Below are 17,378 nucleotides of genomic sequence, written 5' to 3'. Positions count from 1 at the left end.
GTTGGGCATCAGATTATTGCTCAATGCAACAGCGCCTCCTTGTGGCTCAACAAATAACACCTGGCTGTACCACTGCCAACGGCTTCATGTAGGCCACAAACATATGCGCAACAAATGTGCATTCTGAGGTTTCTTCATCACATCACAAGGCTTTAGAGATGCCTCATGAGTAAATCAAGAGACTAGCTTTCAGTTGTTTTATAACCATTGCAGTAAATGGGTTCAGTGCTGTGTTGGGGTGTTGTCTGTGCTGGTGGGACAGTACCTCTGTCTGCAGGATGGCTGCCCGTTGCTCTTTGGCAGTCAAGGACTCTTTGAGGACCTCGACGTGCTGCTTGCTGTCTGAGAACTGATTGGTGAGGGTTTCAAGTTTGGTCTGCAAGCCCAGGAGCTCCGAGTCCTTCCTGGACAGGTCCTGCTTCACCTGGTCAATCTGGGAACACCGACAGTGAGTGAGGACATGCCATGTGAGGAACGTTCTAGAACAGCAGAAAGCTGATCCTCTCTCTCTGCCTCCAAATAAACAAAGTACATTTAAAATGTAATCTGGTGTCTCTCACTCTATATTGCACAAACACATGCACAAACAGAGCAGCCTTTTAATTCAGATGGACAGTAAACAAATCTTGTTGGTCTGGCTCCACTGAAAAAGTGTCATGTTCATATAAGTGGTTGCAAATGCGCTGCATTCACTGAAGTACTGAAGCCTGCTCCCACATCACCACACGCGGTCTAACTGCCCTGGAGATGCTCTGGGTCTTGCTTTCAGCTGCTGATTCTTGCATCCAGATTTGACTTCAATCACTGCAATGCTGAGTGTGGTTCAGGTCACAGGGCACTCAGTCAAGATATTATTGGTTCTCAACAGGTGCTATAGACACACCTGTGTCTTCCTCATCTGTTCTGTGGGTGTTTTAGGCACACCTGTGGCTGTATCCTGAACCTTCTGAGTTCTTCAACAGTTTTCCCTCATGACTAAAAGTATTCTTCAGTTGTACGCTACCACAATATTGCATGCTCTGATGCTTCTTTTGCTAAAGTCATTCTTGCATCTTCATAAATGGTGCTAAACGTGGATTTTCACGCATCCTGTAACGACACCTCTGGTTGATTTATTCCGATTTTTCTCACCCTCACGACGGCTCAGTTTAGTGCCACAGACGCAACCCTGGTCCTCATGCCGAGATACACACAGAGCCTAGATACAGAAGCCACACCCAGATTCAACTCCAAACCTTCTGTTAACACTCTTGGGCACTAAATACAATGTCCAAACTACAAACAACAAAAGAAGTTGTACAAAGTGAATCAAGAAAATGATCAAATTAGTTTCCCAAAAAAAGCACTACATATTAGGAAAAAAAGCTGCAATCTCTTACATGCTTCGAGATGTTTGGATGTGCATGTTCTTTTAGATGAGCCGCCCCTGAACGTCAAGATGCCCGTTTCTTACTGAAAACCAACATGCAGGAGTACAGGGAAAGGCAAAGCAATAGCGCCTGTCCAGTAACTTACAGACTGCGCTATAAAACACATAACTGTTGCACTTCCAATAAATCGACTTCCAACTTTTGAGATACCCAACAAGCAGTGTGACTCAATTTCCTGAAACCTGCTAAATGTCCATTCTGATCTGCCTCAAACGCTTCCTAGCCTTGTATCAGATACTTGGACATGTCACTCAGCAGTTGAAACCTGAAAGATCTCTCATCAGCTCTGTTCAGGCTGACATACCATCACCATGTGCAGGAAATCTTTGTAAATCTTACCAACAGAAGAACAAAACACCCAGCACAAGTGAAGCGCATCACATACGCTGAGGAGATGTTCTAAAAGCCTAGCTGTGGGCAAGAGCATGCACCCACTGTCTTGATGTGTGTCGAAGCACTGCACTAATAAAACACACTAAAGCACCCATCTGACCAACACCAATGGATGCATCATTGCTCAGACCCACAAACAACTCCATATCAACTGCTGACGGAGGAAAGAAATACATGTAAGACGAGTGTTTCTCACACACACACACACACACACACACACACACACACACACAGCAGAATCACACCAACATGTATGGCGGAGAGCAGCAAGTTAGCAGAGGCTCTAGCTATGCTTCTACCTGTAGTGTCATCCTGGGGAGGAAAAGTGCACTAGATTATCACAAAGTGGAAGCAGGAGGGAGGGGGAGAGAGGAAAGCTATTGAGGTCTGGAGCAATATTAGTTCTCTGACGTCTACTACATTCAGCACTACAGAACAAGAAAGCTGAGAAAAGGGTTATGACAGAGGGCAACGCAGAGACGGGGAAAAAAAGCTTTTAAAAACAAACAAGTGCTGGGGAATTCTAAGCGTGGTGTCCCGACGTCTTTGCACAGCAGCGGACAACCCTGCTTTCCTGATCAGAGGGAGGAGGAGAGTGTTCCGCTGACTTCACTCGGCCAGATCCTGTTATTGCGGCCAAAGGTAGGTGCTGATAAGACACTGGGACTCATAGGTGGAATTTTTCAATCGGCTCCGTTCCTCCATGTCTAATCTCTTTCCTGCCACGCCTCACCTTCGCCCACTGAGCCCTGTGATCACACACGTCTCTGCTGATACTGGGTTCCTATGTCCTCCTCTACTCCTCCCACGACTTCATTAGAGAGGGAGACTTTGTTCGTCTCTACAGGGTCAAAGAGGCCTTAACAAATCAGGCTGATCTGGCTTCGGAAACAAACACTCTGGTGATGAATCATCATGCTTTAAGTACTAAGATCTTGGCCTTCACACCAACTGTCGGTTTAGGAATAAGACCCTATGATTCAGTTTGGAAGTACACGGACGCAGTTAGACGCTTGCTGTGTGTATAATAAGAGAACGTACAGATGCCCTGATGGGCCCTGTTCCTGACGGGTTTACTGGGTTTCCTGGACTAATAGCGCGTCACTCTGCATGTTCTCTCTCTGGTGAGGAAAGAAGAGACTTGTGTTTAAGCCCGGCTCTCTGGGTGTCTTGCTGCACAGACCTCCCGCTGCAACTCGGCCGCCCTCTTTTTCAGCTCCGCGCCCTGGGCCTCACTGTGAGACAGGTCCTCCTTCAGATGCTCTACCTGCCAGGAGAGGGCGCCGTTACAGCAACAACCACAGACAGAATCCTGACGCTTGCAGCCAGTCACTGGTCACCGGTCACATGGTCAAGTCTTAACGAGACCAGCATATTCAGATCGATCAGCATTCGCCATGCAGGAAAGAGGTCATCGTTCACGTCTTCTACTCTTCAGTTAAAAAAAAAAAGGTGCTTGTTAAAAATCTCATTTAACGTCGCACAGGAATAAAAGAAGAAAAAAAGCAAACTGTTACATCATACAAAAATGAGTCAGAGCCATATCGCATGAGAATAAGAAAATGCAGGTTAGGGCACACTGTTAGCAGTGAAACGAAAAAAAAAAACCCAGAACAGAGTGTAGAATCCTCCGTAAGTTACCACGTACTGCAGCAGGCAGTGCTGTGCCTGTAACCCTTTAGGTGTCAGCGTGTGTTTACCTTATTCTTCATGAACTTGGAGTGGCTGCGGTAGACCTCCATCTGCTTCATCTCCTCCTCCCTCTCTTCTGTGCTCAGAGCTCCGTTTGACTTCAGCATCTGAACCTCCTCCTCCAGATCCCTTAAGCTGCGTTCTAGAGAGCTGATCTTAAAGTCCTGCACAGGAGGGGAGGGAGTAATCATCACGGTATGGCAAAAGTTTCCAGGCTTCCCCACCTATGTGAAGAACTCCTCAAACACACACACACACACACACACACACACACACACACACACTTGCCTTCATCTCAATGACTGTCTGCAGGGCTTTGGTTTTGGCAGACTCCGGCGCCCCCTCATAGCGTCGATGGAGCTCCTGAGGAGGAAGCAGCAGACGACACCCATGAGGACCTTTACTGGCAACCATGGCAACCATGGCAACCTGACGCCTCACTCCAGCAGACGCCTCCAGCAGTCGCAGGTCCACGTCACCTTCCCCCATCGCCACATGACACCGAGCTTCTGATCAGCCCCCTCTTTGCCCCTCGGCTTTTAAAACGGCCCGATGACGTGGAGCCGCCAGGAACAGAGTCTGAACAGAGATTCGCTCACGCTTCTCCTTTAACGACGAGCGTCTGCGCTTCACTGAGCCTCTTATGATGAGAACACACGCACCCGGGCATCTCACAGAGAGAGCCGACGCAGCTCCCTCCAAACAGAAAGAGAGCGTGGCACACTGCCTTAAAGAACGCGCATGTGACTGCAGCGCACATACAAACGCCACATGGTGGAGGACATGGTGTTGCAGTTGCATGCACTCATATACAGTTACTTGCCAACTAACATGCTGCTTCTGCACATGAGACTGAGTGCAGTGGGGGAAAGACTCTGGGAAAGGTCCACCAACAGCTCCCGTGGGCAAACACTTCAGTATACATTCTCATCGTGCCCCGTTTTGTCTGAGCACTTGTGGAGTTTGTAACGAAATCTCTCTTCAACTATTTGTTATGTTGAAATGAGATAATTAGGAGATCCAGAGTAATGAGCTTTGGTGGAACAGGTTTGGTTACTGATGGGCCTGTAACCAGATAGATCATAGAATTACACTTCAAATGTGGAAATCGCCCTTAACAATCACAGACATTTCACATACGAGTGGCTTCAAAGTAGATGAATCAAACATTTAATGGTGTAAAATGAGAAAGCTTAACTGTCTTAATAAAATCTGTGTCATTTCACAAAAGCACAAATATTGCATATACGTTTGAGAGAGACGTGCAACAATGTTTCTGCTGCGCTTCAGAAACGGGAAACATGGAAGGTATCCGATCCATCAAGGACACGGACTCTAACTGGGAATGGACACATTTAGAAGGACGTCACCAAGTCTTTTTGGTGCATCAGAAAAGCACAGTATTAAGAAACTGTATTCTAACATTTTACAACTCGATAAGTAGATCTGAGCAAAAGAACCTTACGAGCAACAGACCAGTATAAACACCAGACTGTGCAAGCAGAACCAAAAAACAGAACAAAAAATAAAAACAATAAAAATGTAGCCCAACAGCCGATTTAATGCAAGCACAGGAAGACTTCTTGCGCAACAGGAAGCGCAAATAAACTAAAAACTCTCTTTTCCATCTTTCCTGTCAAAGACACAATGATTCAGAGGCGTTTCTGCCTGAGACAGCACATTAACGTGCTTCAAGCAGATCTGTCACGGAGAACCTTCATGTCTTCCTGTTCTCTCAGTTTATCTGCTTTTTAGGATCATAGAGACCAGTATGAGGCTAATCATTAAAGGACGTGACACGCAACACTACAAGAAATGAGAAAACGTCATTCACCTAAAACAAATTGGTGCAGTACCGTGATTGAGCACGGGGAGTCAGTGTTCTCAAAGAGCTGCAATGGTGAAAGGTGGTCACTGGAAAGTTGAGTGGTGGCTGAGAGTAACTGAAGAGAGCGAGAGAAGGCTACCGAGAGCAGTAGAGAGCGGAGCAGCCGCGGGGAGCAGGCCAGACAGGTGAGCGCAACACAGGCTCCGGCCGGAGGGGAAGGCTTCAGAGCGGAAGCGCTGCTCCAGCTGGATCAGCATCTGCTCAACAAACCTCCGAAGAGCAGCGCACTCCCCCGAATCTGCCCAAGACGTTTGCGACTCCGAGCTGGACGGGTTTTAAACGCTTTCCTTCAGCCACTCCTACTTCCACAGGCCAAAGAGACCAGTGTCACAAGACAACACGGCGCAGAATTTTAACTGCAAAACACTCCACCTGGACGCTTCTGAACTTGGTAGGAATTTGCAATAATATGCGTGACAAACATATCTTCAACCGAATTAGCAATTTTTGCACTCGGCAACGTCCGCCTCTTTTCATTTCTGTCCTGTTCCATCTCCTGTTTCTATAGCAACTATGCCTTTCAATGCCTTCAATCTGTGTCTGTTGATGTTTCCAACTCTGACTGGTTTCCTTTTAAGGATTTGGGACCTTAGATTTCTCCCCGTCCCCAGCAGAATGGCCAACTTATCGTTCAAACGCCGACATAAAAATAGTAGTGGAGGCCAAGTTCTTTTAGCCAAGAAAACTGAGTGCACAAAGATTTACTGACAGTTTTCTTAAGAGAGTTAAGGAATGAGGACTAATTAATGAAAGAAGGATGGCACAAACGCTACAGTAAGAGCAACTGGGTTTCTGCTTTAGCTGTTTAAATCAACATTCAAGTGTTAAAGCTCATGCACACCTACTGCATTCAGCATTAAGAGTAATCTAAGGTGAGTTTAGGATGTCAGATGCTAACAGTTACACTTGGGACCAAAATATTACCTCCTTTACACTTCCTCAGGACACAACTTTGTATTTCTGCATCATCTGTAACTCTAAAGTTAGGTATTTGTCTATTTTAAACTACTCTAAATGCAGAACAAAATACATTTCTGAAGGGACAAACACGAGTATTCCTTTAATGGTTAGACGAGCTGGTTAACGATGGCACCGAGGTAATAAAAAGAGTGTTGACAGGAAAGAGGTTTAAACATTGAATTAGACATATTAATAACGTACAGAGATTCTGTGTCCTTTTAAAAATGATTTGTGTGCAGGGCGGCGGCAACAGCACAGTGGTGGTCTTACCTCTCTGAGTCCGGTGGTCTCCTTGTCCCTCTGATCCAGAAGACTCTCCAGGTGATGGATGTGCATCTCCGCCTCGGCTAGGCGGCGCGTGCGTTCGTGGTCTTCCTCGCTGGCTTTGGCCGACAGACCTTTACTCTGCAGCATCTCCAGGAGTTTCTTGATGGACTCGTCCCGAGCGCCAAGCGTCTGCTTTTGGGTTTCAATGCGTAGCTCCATCTCCTCCAGGGTTTTCCTCAGGAGGAAGAGCTCCTTGGCCTGCCTTTCGTGGTCGGCGTGCAGCCTCTGGAAGTTCTCCTCGGTGAGCTCGGTGGAGAGCGCCTCGCCTGCCTGCACGCCGCTGTCCTGCTGGAACAGCTGGTTCAGGTCACGCTGGATGCGCAGCTCGTCCTGAAGGGCCTGGATGGTCATCTGGAGGTGCTGCTCGTCCACACACACCCACACACACACACACCCACACCCACACCCAGGCGACTTATCAAGTAATCAGAACAGTTCCAACTTCAAAAACACTTACAATCGTTTTAACACCTCAATTAAATATTTGTTTTTTAAAACTCTATTATAGTTACATCTTCAAAGTAATGTCTGTGAAAGTTCACCTCAAACTGAATATTGGTCATTTAAAATACACAGAGCCATAGCCATCTGACTCAGTGTGCTGACCAGGTTGGACATTCTGAGATTACTGTCCTGCAGAGCACCTTGCAATCTCTCTCTCTCACACACACACACACACACACACCTACCTCCATGTGCCTGTGATGCTTAGCCCAGTCCCCTGACAGTGCATTTCCACTTAAGTACACAACTGAGGCTGAACTCAAGCCAAATATAGCTTATTAGCAAGGTTAAAAACACAACTTTACTCTCACCAACTTCTGCATTCACAATATTGTGCATAATACAACTAATGACCAAGCTGTCAGGGCTGAAGGGGGGGGGGGGGGGGACCATGAAAATGGCCTCGAGCCCTGTGACTCAAACAGGCTTCTCCACGACACAGGCTGGAATAGCATTGCTAGGCAACGTCAGTATGCCAGGAGAGCTCTCGCATGCACAGACTGTACAGGATAACTCTCCCATCTATCCCCGTCCGACAGACACAAGTTCAGCGATACAAAGCAGTGATATCAACACATGCTCTAATGTAAACGTCTTCAGATAATATTCTCATAAAACAGTATTCTGCAGAAACAACCGATGAAAGACGAAAAACCCAAGAACTGTAAACTGCAAAAAGTAAATTTTAACATCAGCCTTTTTAAAACCACTATAATGGCTGTTTAATATGTTATTATAAATGATTTTATGTATTTTCAAGACAGCAATGAAAGTTGGTGTTTTTCATCACAAAGAAGGAAATACATTAAAAAATAATATTCCCTAATGACATAGTTCCTAGTTAGAACCTATTGAATCTTTTATGCACTGAGGTATTAAAGCATTTAACACAGACACTTTAGTACATGGCAAAATATTCAATTTTCCATAGATCCTGAACATGAAAATCAGCCTTTGTAAGTGTTGTAAATGCCATTTGTAAATGCTTAACTGGATCTATTGTCTTATGTCTAAATGTCTGTTATGCAGACATTTGTAAGAATCTTTGAGTCCTTGAAAAATGCTATTTTACACACACACACACACACACACACACACACACACACACACACACACACACACACACACACACACACACACACACACACACACACACACACACACACACACACACACAGAGAGAGAGAGAGAGAGAGAGAGAGAGATATTGATTGTTTTTTCCTTCCCTTTCTCTGCTGTGACAGTGGACACTACAAAGGGTCTGAAGTATTTGTGTAGTGTTTTACATGCCCTCTAAGGATCCTGCAGCACACCCCATGCCTTTGCTCTCTAAAGGAAAGGAACATCTATTCCCTCCATATAGAATAAAAGTCTCTAGAGAATAAAGGACCCGTGAGCCCAGGTTAGTCTCATCTCCTACAACCTATAGGGCGGGACCATTTCACTTTCTCATCCCCTCAAAGGTACACAGTGAAACAGCAATTCATGCCGGCTTGTAATCTTTGACCGCACAGACCTGCAGATGTACAGGAACCGAGAGTGACACACACTAATGCACCAGCTGGCATCACCATGGTGACACCGGGTCTGCATCGCTTATAATGGATTCCAAACAGGTGATAAGCTCTATTCGGCCCTCCGGTCATCATGCACTTCTGTTCAATTACGGCATTAAACCCCGCCCCCCCAAACACACATCTCAGACCCTTTTAGCCCGCTCTTCTCACCCCGAAAAGGCCGCCTTACTCAGAAACATGTCAGCTTAAAGATAGCTGACAAAGCATAACGAAGAAAGAAAAAAAAAAAAAAAAGAAGAAGTATTGTGGAAATATGGCGCAAGAAACAAGGAAAAAATAAAGACAACAGAACCAATAAGCAAAACAAAGCAAAATGAAATAAAAGCTTTCTAACAGCATGATTCATAGCTGTCAGCCCCAAGGGGACCACTGACCAGACTTTGAGGAAACAGAAGACATGCTGTCATTTTGTGTAACAGGAAAGATGAACAGATTGAGACGAACCGGTGCAGGAGACAGCGTGTCGCAGGACGTTTGAGGTTCACTGACGCAGAGACGTGGGGTCTCAGGCTCATGCATATATGCTCTCTCTCTCTCTCTATGACGGTTACTGCAGGCCAGACGAGGAGAAGCCGTATGTATAACACATGCAGAAAAACACACGGCCCCAGAACACCGTTTTATGACATTGCGTTTGAGTAATCAAATGCAATGCTGTAAAAAGTACACAGGGAGATACAAACGTGTGTAGTCACGAGGGAGGAAAAAGATGCACATATTACCACTATTAATAATGAGCCCTGCTCTCTGGGGTTCTTTAAACGGCACCATGGAGACAGAACCCTGCATTATTCATGCATCTTGTCCTTCTACTCTGAAATTGCATGCATGCGTGCAACAGAGCGTGAGCAAAGTGAGAACAGCGCAACACAGAGCATTAAACGCTTCCGCATTATTCCTCTCTGTGGAGCCTATATTTTTCCAGGACTTCTGCATGGGCAGGCGCCAGCAGCACTTCCTCAATATCTAAATAAATAAATATAGTTTGTGTCTGGTCTTGTCCCTGGGATAGCAACAGGTGTGTGTCTGTCAGTTCTGTCAGAGACACGTGTAAAATGTGTGTGTTCTCTGAGCTCCACTGCAGCTGAGCAGAGCAGGGAGGCTGAGAGATGAGGTGAGCTCACATGTGGGTTACCAAACATGCTGTGAGTGGAGAAGCTAAACACGCTCGAACTGAAAACCCTAAAGTCCAGATCAGCCGCATGCACAGAGCGATACATTAATTACATCATATTATAACACACACATCCACACCACTGTAGATAAGCAAGAGCTGGGATGTGACTGTGTGTGAACACGGGTGCGCAGATTTAAAGTCCAGTTAATGACAATGAACGATCCTTTACATTTCTTCAGTATTTCACTGTACCGTGCCAGTGCTTCCTTGATAATTGGTCAGACATGACCTTATGGAGTGTAGCACATATTTGATATTCTTACAGTGTGATCACTGTACAATGTAATCATTTAAATAATAAAGATAAATAAACAAAAACAATATTATGTAACAGTAACAAAAACATTATGTAACAAACATTGCTTTTACAGTGCCATCTCTCTATGAACAAATGAATTTAAATGACTGTTCCTCAACCCAGTCCTCAGGACTCAAGACAGTCCACATATTTGCACTTACCCAGTTCCCATCACATGTAAGCCAAATAATTAACACACAGGGTCTTTGTTTCGATGTACTGACAGCTGAGCAAAAAAGTAGACTGTGCAGTGGGTCCCAAGGTCTGGGTTGAAAATGCAAGGCAAGCTGACTAATATCACACTTTTCATTCACAAGGCATTTCAAGCTGCTTTACAAATAAAAAGAAATGTGAAAAGTGACAATTTAAAAGGTTTAAAATAAAATAAAATACTGAAATGCATTAAAAAAGGTAAAATGGAATAAAAGAAGTTGACTAAAATATAAAATAAAAGTCCAATGCTAAAGTAAGATAGTGCTGCAGAACTAGTCTGCACAAGAGAATACATATTTTTAACCTGGATTTAAATATAGCTACATTTTGGGCACAAAGTTCTTCTAGAAGTTGGTTCCATTTCTGTGCAGCATAAAGGCTCAATGCTGTTCTACCATATTTAGTTTGAATTCTGGGCTCTGCCAGCTGACCTGTATCCATGAATCAGGAGAGACCTATGGTCCTTTTCCATTCAGTGATTTATAGACTTGTACTGCTTTAAAAGTTATTCTGTAATTGGAGAGACTTCAGGACTGTATGTATCCCATTCTCTTTGTCCTGGTTGTACGTCTTGCAGAAACATTCGGAATAATTTGAAATGGTCGAATGGTGAGCTAGGGAAGTCCGGTAACAAGAGCACTACGGTAGTGAACACTGCTGGAAATAAAAGCATGCACGAGTTTTTCTGCGTCTTGTCGGGACATTAAGCTATGAGTTCAGCTATATCTTTAAGACGGCAGAAGGCTGTTTTGGTGAAATCTGAGTCCATCAGAAAGCCAAGATTTCTGACTTCTGGTCTTTAGGTTTTAGAGCTCAAGATTCAAGATGTCATAACCCACACTGTCCTATCTTAACTGATTGAATGAGACCGAATTTCCGTCATTTATGCACTCAACATACACTGCGTCTACTTCGCTGTAATCAGGTGAGAGAACCAAGTATATATGTCTATTATCTGCATAACTGTGATGAGAAATGCTGCAGTCTTGTAGAATTTGGCCTAATGGAAGCATACAGGGTTTGAAAAAGTGGACCAAGACCTGATCCCTGTGGGACGCCACACGTTGCAGCCATCCCATCATAATCATAAATGCCGATCCTGACAAAGTAACTTTGGCCGTTTAAATACGACGCAAACCATTTAAGGACAGATCACGACAGTCTGACCCAATTTTCCAACATGTCTAGTATTCTGTGATTTTCACCAAATGCATCACTAATGGAACTGGACATTTTTATCAGAGAAACACTGGTTTAAACAGTAAAGGGCACTGATGGAAAATGTAAACCTTAGAAAAGCACTAAGAAAGTAGGGTTACCTCCTTGATAACTGCAAAGGAGTGATGAGGAACTTGGCACTATTGTTCTTCATCCAAAAATTTTAATTCATGTAAAATGATACATTAAAATTTATGGAAAAATATGCTTAAACATCATTAGAATGGGATGCTACACAGCTGTTATAAGGTTTTAATATTTGGTGGTATGCAGCCTTTTTCCTGCAGTGTCTCCAAATACAACGCTGTGGAAATTTCCTAGAAAATTCATCTTTTAATTTCTGTGGTCAGAGAACATTGCGCAGTGCTGCAGAACATTTGGGTGAGATGAGAAGTAACTGAACAGGGCTCTTTCTTGTACAAATGTATTAGGGGAAAAAAATGTGTCTTATGGATCTCTCAGGACTTTAAATCAGGTGTCCAACATGTGAAAAGGTGAGGATAAAATCAGAAAGATGCCAGAACAATGCAAATGAGAAAAAAGAAAAACAGATGTTATCATCATGAAACCCACTTATTGTGTCTATTTGGCTTCTGCGAATACAATACAATAGAGCAGTGTGTAATCACAGAGCGTCTAGAGACTAGCAGTGACGTCCCCCAGACAACCCAAAGAAACATGGTAGCGCACTGTGGAAACAAGAACCAAAGGAAAGATGACAAGTTTGAGACAAGCAACAGCCATGGGAGGGAGAGGGAGCCAGCACGTGAAATGGCAAAGAAATTGAATTAGAAAGATGATAAATGAAAGGAAGAACTAGCTCTGAGTTTCTCTTCCCACACGTGGCCTATTCGCAGCTCATCCTGGAAGGCCTCAAGTGTCCTGCGAGTGAACGGGTGAGCTCACAGGGTCGCACGGCTCACAGCTGTACTGTCTACCTGGAGTACCTGCATACTATGGAACACAGGCGGGCAGTGTCTGGCACCTCTGTTATGATGGGGCCAAGGAAGCAAACGTGGTGCAGAGGTGGGAAAACGGAGAGGCCAGCATGCGAGAACGCACCTTTCTTTTCTAGCCACTCGAAGCGAGCTTGAATCTCCCTGAGCACGGGGCATACACACCGTGCCAAGACCTCAGCTCAAGTGTGGGGAAGGTCAGCAGCAGCTTACAAAAGGTGCACAAGAACCACCTGATGTGTTGTTCCGCTGTCTCTCTCGTCTCATCCTCTCTTTCATTCTTTGTCTTCCTCGGAGTGACATCGACCAAAAACAAAAAACACACTGCTGTGTGCAAGTGTGGTCTTGCACAGTACAACACTCTCTCTTCTCAAGGTCTACTCCATTTCCTGTGCCATGCCAACGCTCTTCTCTCTCACTCCTGGGCATCTAGCTCTTAATTATTTTTTATATATATATATATACATACATACACACATATATACGCGCACACACACACACACACACACACACACACACACACTCCCCCTCTCCCTCTCCCTCTCTCATGCCCTTCTCACACAGAGTCTGATTCTCCCTCATTACTGCTCAGTGATGCTGTGACCTCATATATGGATAAAGATAATCAGGCTTTTGTTTGAAATGTATATGAAATACGAACACCAATGACCACATTTAGCACAGCTGAAAAAGGATTTAAACAACCCAAATCGCCTAAACCACCCTAAAGTTTTGGCTTCCTCTGTGTCCTCGTGACCTTCTACCAGCTGATGTAAGCATGCACCCCCCCCCCCCCCCCCCCAACACTTCCTCTGTTAGAGGACAGCTACACTAACTAATCAGCATCACGAGCCCATTCCCTGGTAGAAGGTCTCAGAATGTGTGTATGCAGGGAGTTGAGAGTCAGTGGGTTGTGCGTTTAGTCCTGAGACAAGACGTGCTGGCTACATGGAGGAGAACTTAAGGTAATCTGGCACAAAAAAGGAACATCTTATGCATACAGGCCCACCTGCCCTCAACGAACACTTAAATTATGTTAGTCGTGGTATGAGCATCAGCTGCCGTGCGCTCACTCGGTATTTCGGTTTCCACTCTGCCTTCTCACCCTCCCTCCCCTTTTCCCGGTCCTTACTCTCACTTCATGTCTCTTTTTTCTGTGGGTGAATAATATTCGTCCTGACCAGCTCCCATACATGAAACATATTTAAAACTTGTCGAACCACAGGCTGCAAAGGAGAACACACATTCACTGGAAATTTCCATCCCAACTCCAATAGGAGCGTCAACCAATCTAGTCACAGTCAGGATTGGTTGTTTGTTGTTTTGGGGTTTTGTTTACTGTGCATAAACTAAAGTAGCTTTGCAAAGATGTTTTCTTTTTAATTACTTTTTAAGTGCACCTCAAACAGGTGTAAGAACACTTGAAATGTCAGCTCTGCGTTTGACGTATTGCTAATCTTTATGGTGTAGCATTTAGGTAATCCAACGAAGACCATGTCCTCGCACCACAGACTCAGCAGTGCCTGCTTTAAAACAAAAAAGAAGATCATCCACACAGTCTTACTGGATTACACTGGGGAAACTGGCCTAGCTGGTCTTCTTGCTTATCAGAACATACCATATTAAGTACTGATGAAGCCAAAGTTAGGATTTATATTTTCTCTATATACCAGTCACTCTAACAAGCCCATCCAAAGACAATACATTTTTGGCTGTGTGGTATTTTGCATTGTTTCAAATCTGCCTAACCACAGACTCACCTCCACAAGCTCCAGCAAACATTTCCTGCCTTGGAGAATCCATTCTACAAAATGGATCAGCAGATTTAATAAATTAAAAAAGCATTAATTTATTGATTTTTGGTCCCTGTGTGTGAGCAGCTGGGTAAATATTTTGAAAGGCAAACAGCAGCAGAGCAAATATAATGCAACAGGTTCTGCATATATCCGTACAGAGGCCACTGTGGTCGATAATATACTCGTAACATTTGGAGTCCTGTATTATTACACGAAATATGGGTATTTAGTGTTTCACCACAAAATAGGGCCCTTTTTAACAACTGATAAGAAAATGTATGAACTTACAAATTCTATCATGGCATGGATTTGTTAATCATATAATGATAACTGGAGCGACTGTGACAAATTTCACTGTAAAATCTCAAGATAAGTCAACCGAAACGGTTGCATGAAACTAGTAGAGAAACCATTCAAGTTTACCAATTCAAATATATTTGAACAAAAAAAAAAAAAAAAGTAAACTGAGAATGGACAACAATAATTACTGTTGTGTAAGCTCAAGTAAACCCAATGCATTGCACCAATTTAATTCACTGTGCTAAATTTAAAATGATTTAGGCCCATTTGTGGTAACTCTAAAATTCATGCATTCAACAGAAATGGCAATCAAGTAATCTTGTTTTATAACCGCATGCATGTACATATGGAAATAATGACCAGAAGATAAACAGTTCCTCACACCAAGGCAAGCAAATCACAGAGAGACAGACACACAAGGTGGATTGGAGGATTTAACCCAGCCTCAATATGCAAATAACTTATGCGGGCAGCCAATAGGGTAGACTGGAGGAGATAACCCAGCCTCAATATGCAAATAAGTGACACAGGGAGCCAACAGGGAGTGAAACTGTCCACCTGTTCCTAACAAGATTCTTAGGAAAAGTCAGCTAGCCAGTAAAGATGAATGGGAGCCCATAATAGAAGGTAGATAAATTAGTGAATATAAAACGTTTGAATACATTTGCCTTTACTCAAATATTCGAAAAATTAATATTTTACTCAAAATGAGTAATCACCAACAATTCTATTTTGAGCTACTGTTAATTTAATAGTTTAATTACATTTACATTTAATTTAACTTTCATTAAGAGACGCTGTTAGGTTTTATACTTCAATTGCTCACCTTTATTTATTTCTTACACATTTCTTCAATTCAACATGGTATTTATACAAAAATCATTCACAGGGATTCATTCAAATTTCATCGAATGTAAATCATTTGGTTATTCTCACTATTTAACCCAAGTCACTCACTTTGACAGTAAACGCTAGGAGGAAGTGTTTGGGATTCAGAACTCTGGGAGAGACTCCGTTGTTCCTGTGACAGGCTGTGCTCCGGCTCCCTGCTGCAACAATGCAGATGTCCCAGATCCACTTCAAACCATCAATAAAACATTCACCTCCACCCGTCACTCAGACACTGCATCTCTGAACGTGTCTGTCCCTTTAACACAACTGAATGTTAAATCTGCATCATTCATTCAGATGCCACCCGAAAACCACGCCCAGAGGCCTTCTTTAAATGAGGTTCTACTAGTCAAGTCTATGGGGAGCAGACACAGAATATCCAATCCTGTAATGGAGAGAAGCGTCTCAACATACACTGATCCAAAGTTTCATTCATCAGTCATTTCCATGCCTTTAACCCGTTTCCAGTGGTGTCAAGATGACTCGACATTCTGAACTGCTCATCAGTGGGCTAGTGCAGACAGCACAGGGTCCTGATTAGGCTTGTCAGTTTATTCTGATAGTCATAAATGTCTTGTCATAATTTTATTATTAGCAAGTCTTGAATAAGTCTTGTCAAGCAGTTACTGATAGCAGGAGACAGATGCATATTTCTTCACAGGGGCACAATTTATGACATACACAAGAGCAGCTTCAGTCCATGTGCCTACTACAGGAAAATAGCTATTCTAATTCAAGGAAACCATATAAAAAGAGTAAAGGAGAGAGCACAAGTGAAGAATTGAGATCATGGTAAGAGAGAGCAAGGTCAGATAATCTGGAAAGCAAAAAGTGCAAAACTTCACAGTAAAGAATGAGAACTGAACGCCAGACCACAATCTACCACTCCCCTGCTCTTCCAAAATGTCCTCCATTAAAGAATGACAGTAGACACTGAGCATTGTCAAGGGACTGTCTAATGATGTGGGCACACCGACCATCCCGTGGGCAAACGCACGCACAGCCCAAACGCAAAAGGGGAAACTTTTACAATTCAAGTCTCTGTGTCAACTGAGCTGCTGTCAACCGAGCCGCTGTGTGCCGCCAGCGTCACAGGGTGGAGTGTGTCTGAACATGACTCAGCAGACCGGTTCACCAGAGCTCATTTAGGGGAGGGGCCTGAAAGTATGAGAGAACATAAGATGCCTCCCTGGGTTGCCATGATGACCAATTGTGCTGCGTGATTTGGACCTCAAGGGGTGGAGCAACTGGAAAGGTTCTACTGGACAAAACGTTTAAATTAACCAGTTGCAGTCAACAGGGAGCCAGACGGGACGGGCGAGAGATGGGACGGAGTTGAATTAAACGAGTCGTTTCGCTCACACATCTTTCCTCATCAATGCTCTGCTTGTTCATGTGTGAGGACAAATCTGCACAGTAGTGATAATCATCAGGATTGTAATTCATCATGTTTGCCATTGCACGATTAACAGTGTCCTCCAAGCCCACTGTGACATATGGTTGCAGTGTGTGAGTAATGCCTCGAAAAAGGTGTTGCATCACCCTTCACACACTGAAAGGGTATTTAGTGATTCTATCTACATATACGCAACACAGACGCAATACGAGGCGAGACAACATTTGCAGTCTCGAACTGTAAGGACAACGGAGCCAATCAAATCTGTTAACCGGCTGCAGTCAGCCGAATAATTAACTTGGTAAAAGCAAACCCTAATGTGGAATAATGGGAACGTTGCTTTAAGCACAAACGCCAGTTAC

At 43.9% G+C, this 17,378-nt stretch overlaps 1 protein-coding gene across 10 annotated transcripts in view; it reads right to left on the bottom strand.

Annotated features, from left to right (window-relative positions):
- The window catches only part of erc1b (ELKS/RAB6-interacting/CAST family member 1b), a 170,281-nt gene that overhangs the window by 131,329 nt on the left and 21,574 nt on the right, over nt 1-17,378 (bottom strand). For 5 of the 10 annotated variants that reach the window (XM_027020550.2, XM_035527781.1, XM_035527782.1 and 2 more), the window contains exons 3-7: nt 6,634-7,050; nt 3,804-3,878; nt 3,524-3,679; nt 3,007-3,090; nt 266-433 (exon numbers count right to left, since the gene is read on the bottom strand). In XM_027020550.2, coding sequence (XP_026876351.2) covers nt 266-433; nt 3,007-3,090; nt 3,524-3,679; nt 3,804-3,878; nt 6,634-7,050 — 900 coding nt within the window. The remainder of the gene's footprint in view (nt 1-265; nt 434-3,006; nt 3,091-3,523; nt 3,680-3,803; nt 3,879-6,633; nt 7,051-17,378) is intronic. The other 5 variants (XM_035527785.1, XM_035527786.1, XM_035527787.1 and 2 more) reach the window with 1 other exon arrangement.

The sequence above is a fragment of the Electrophorus electricus genome, chromosome 7 (assembly GCF_013358815.1).
Source record: "Electrophorus electricus isolate fEleEle1 chromosome 7, fEleEle1.pri, whole genome shotgun sequence".
Taxonomy (NCBI): domain Eukaryota; kingdom Metazoa; phylum Chordata; class Actinopteri; order Gymnotiformes; family Gymnotidae; genus Electrophorus; species Electrophorus electricus.
This window is presented reverse-complemented; position numbering and strand designations above follow the sequence as displayed.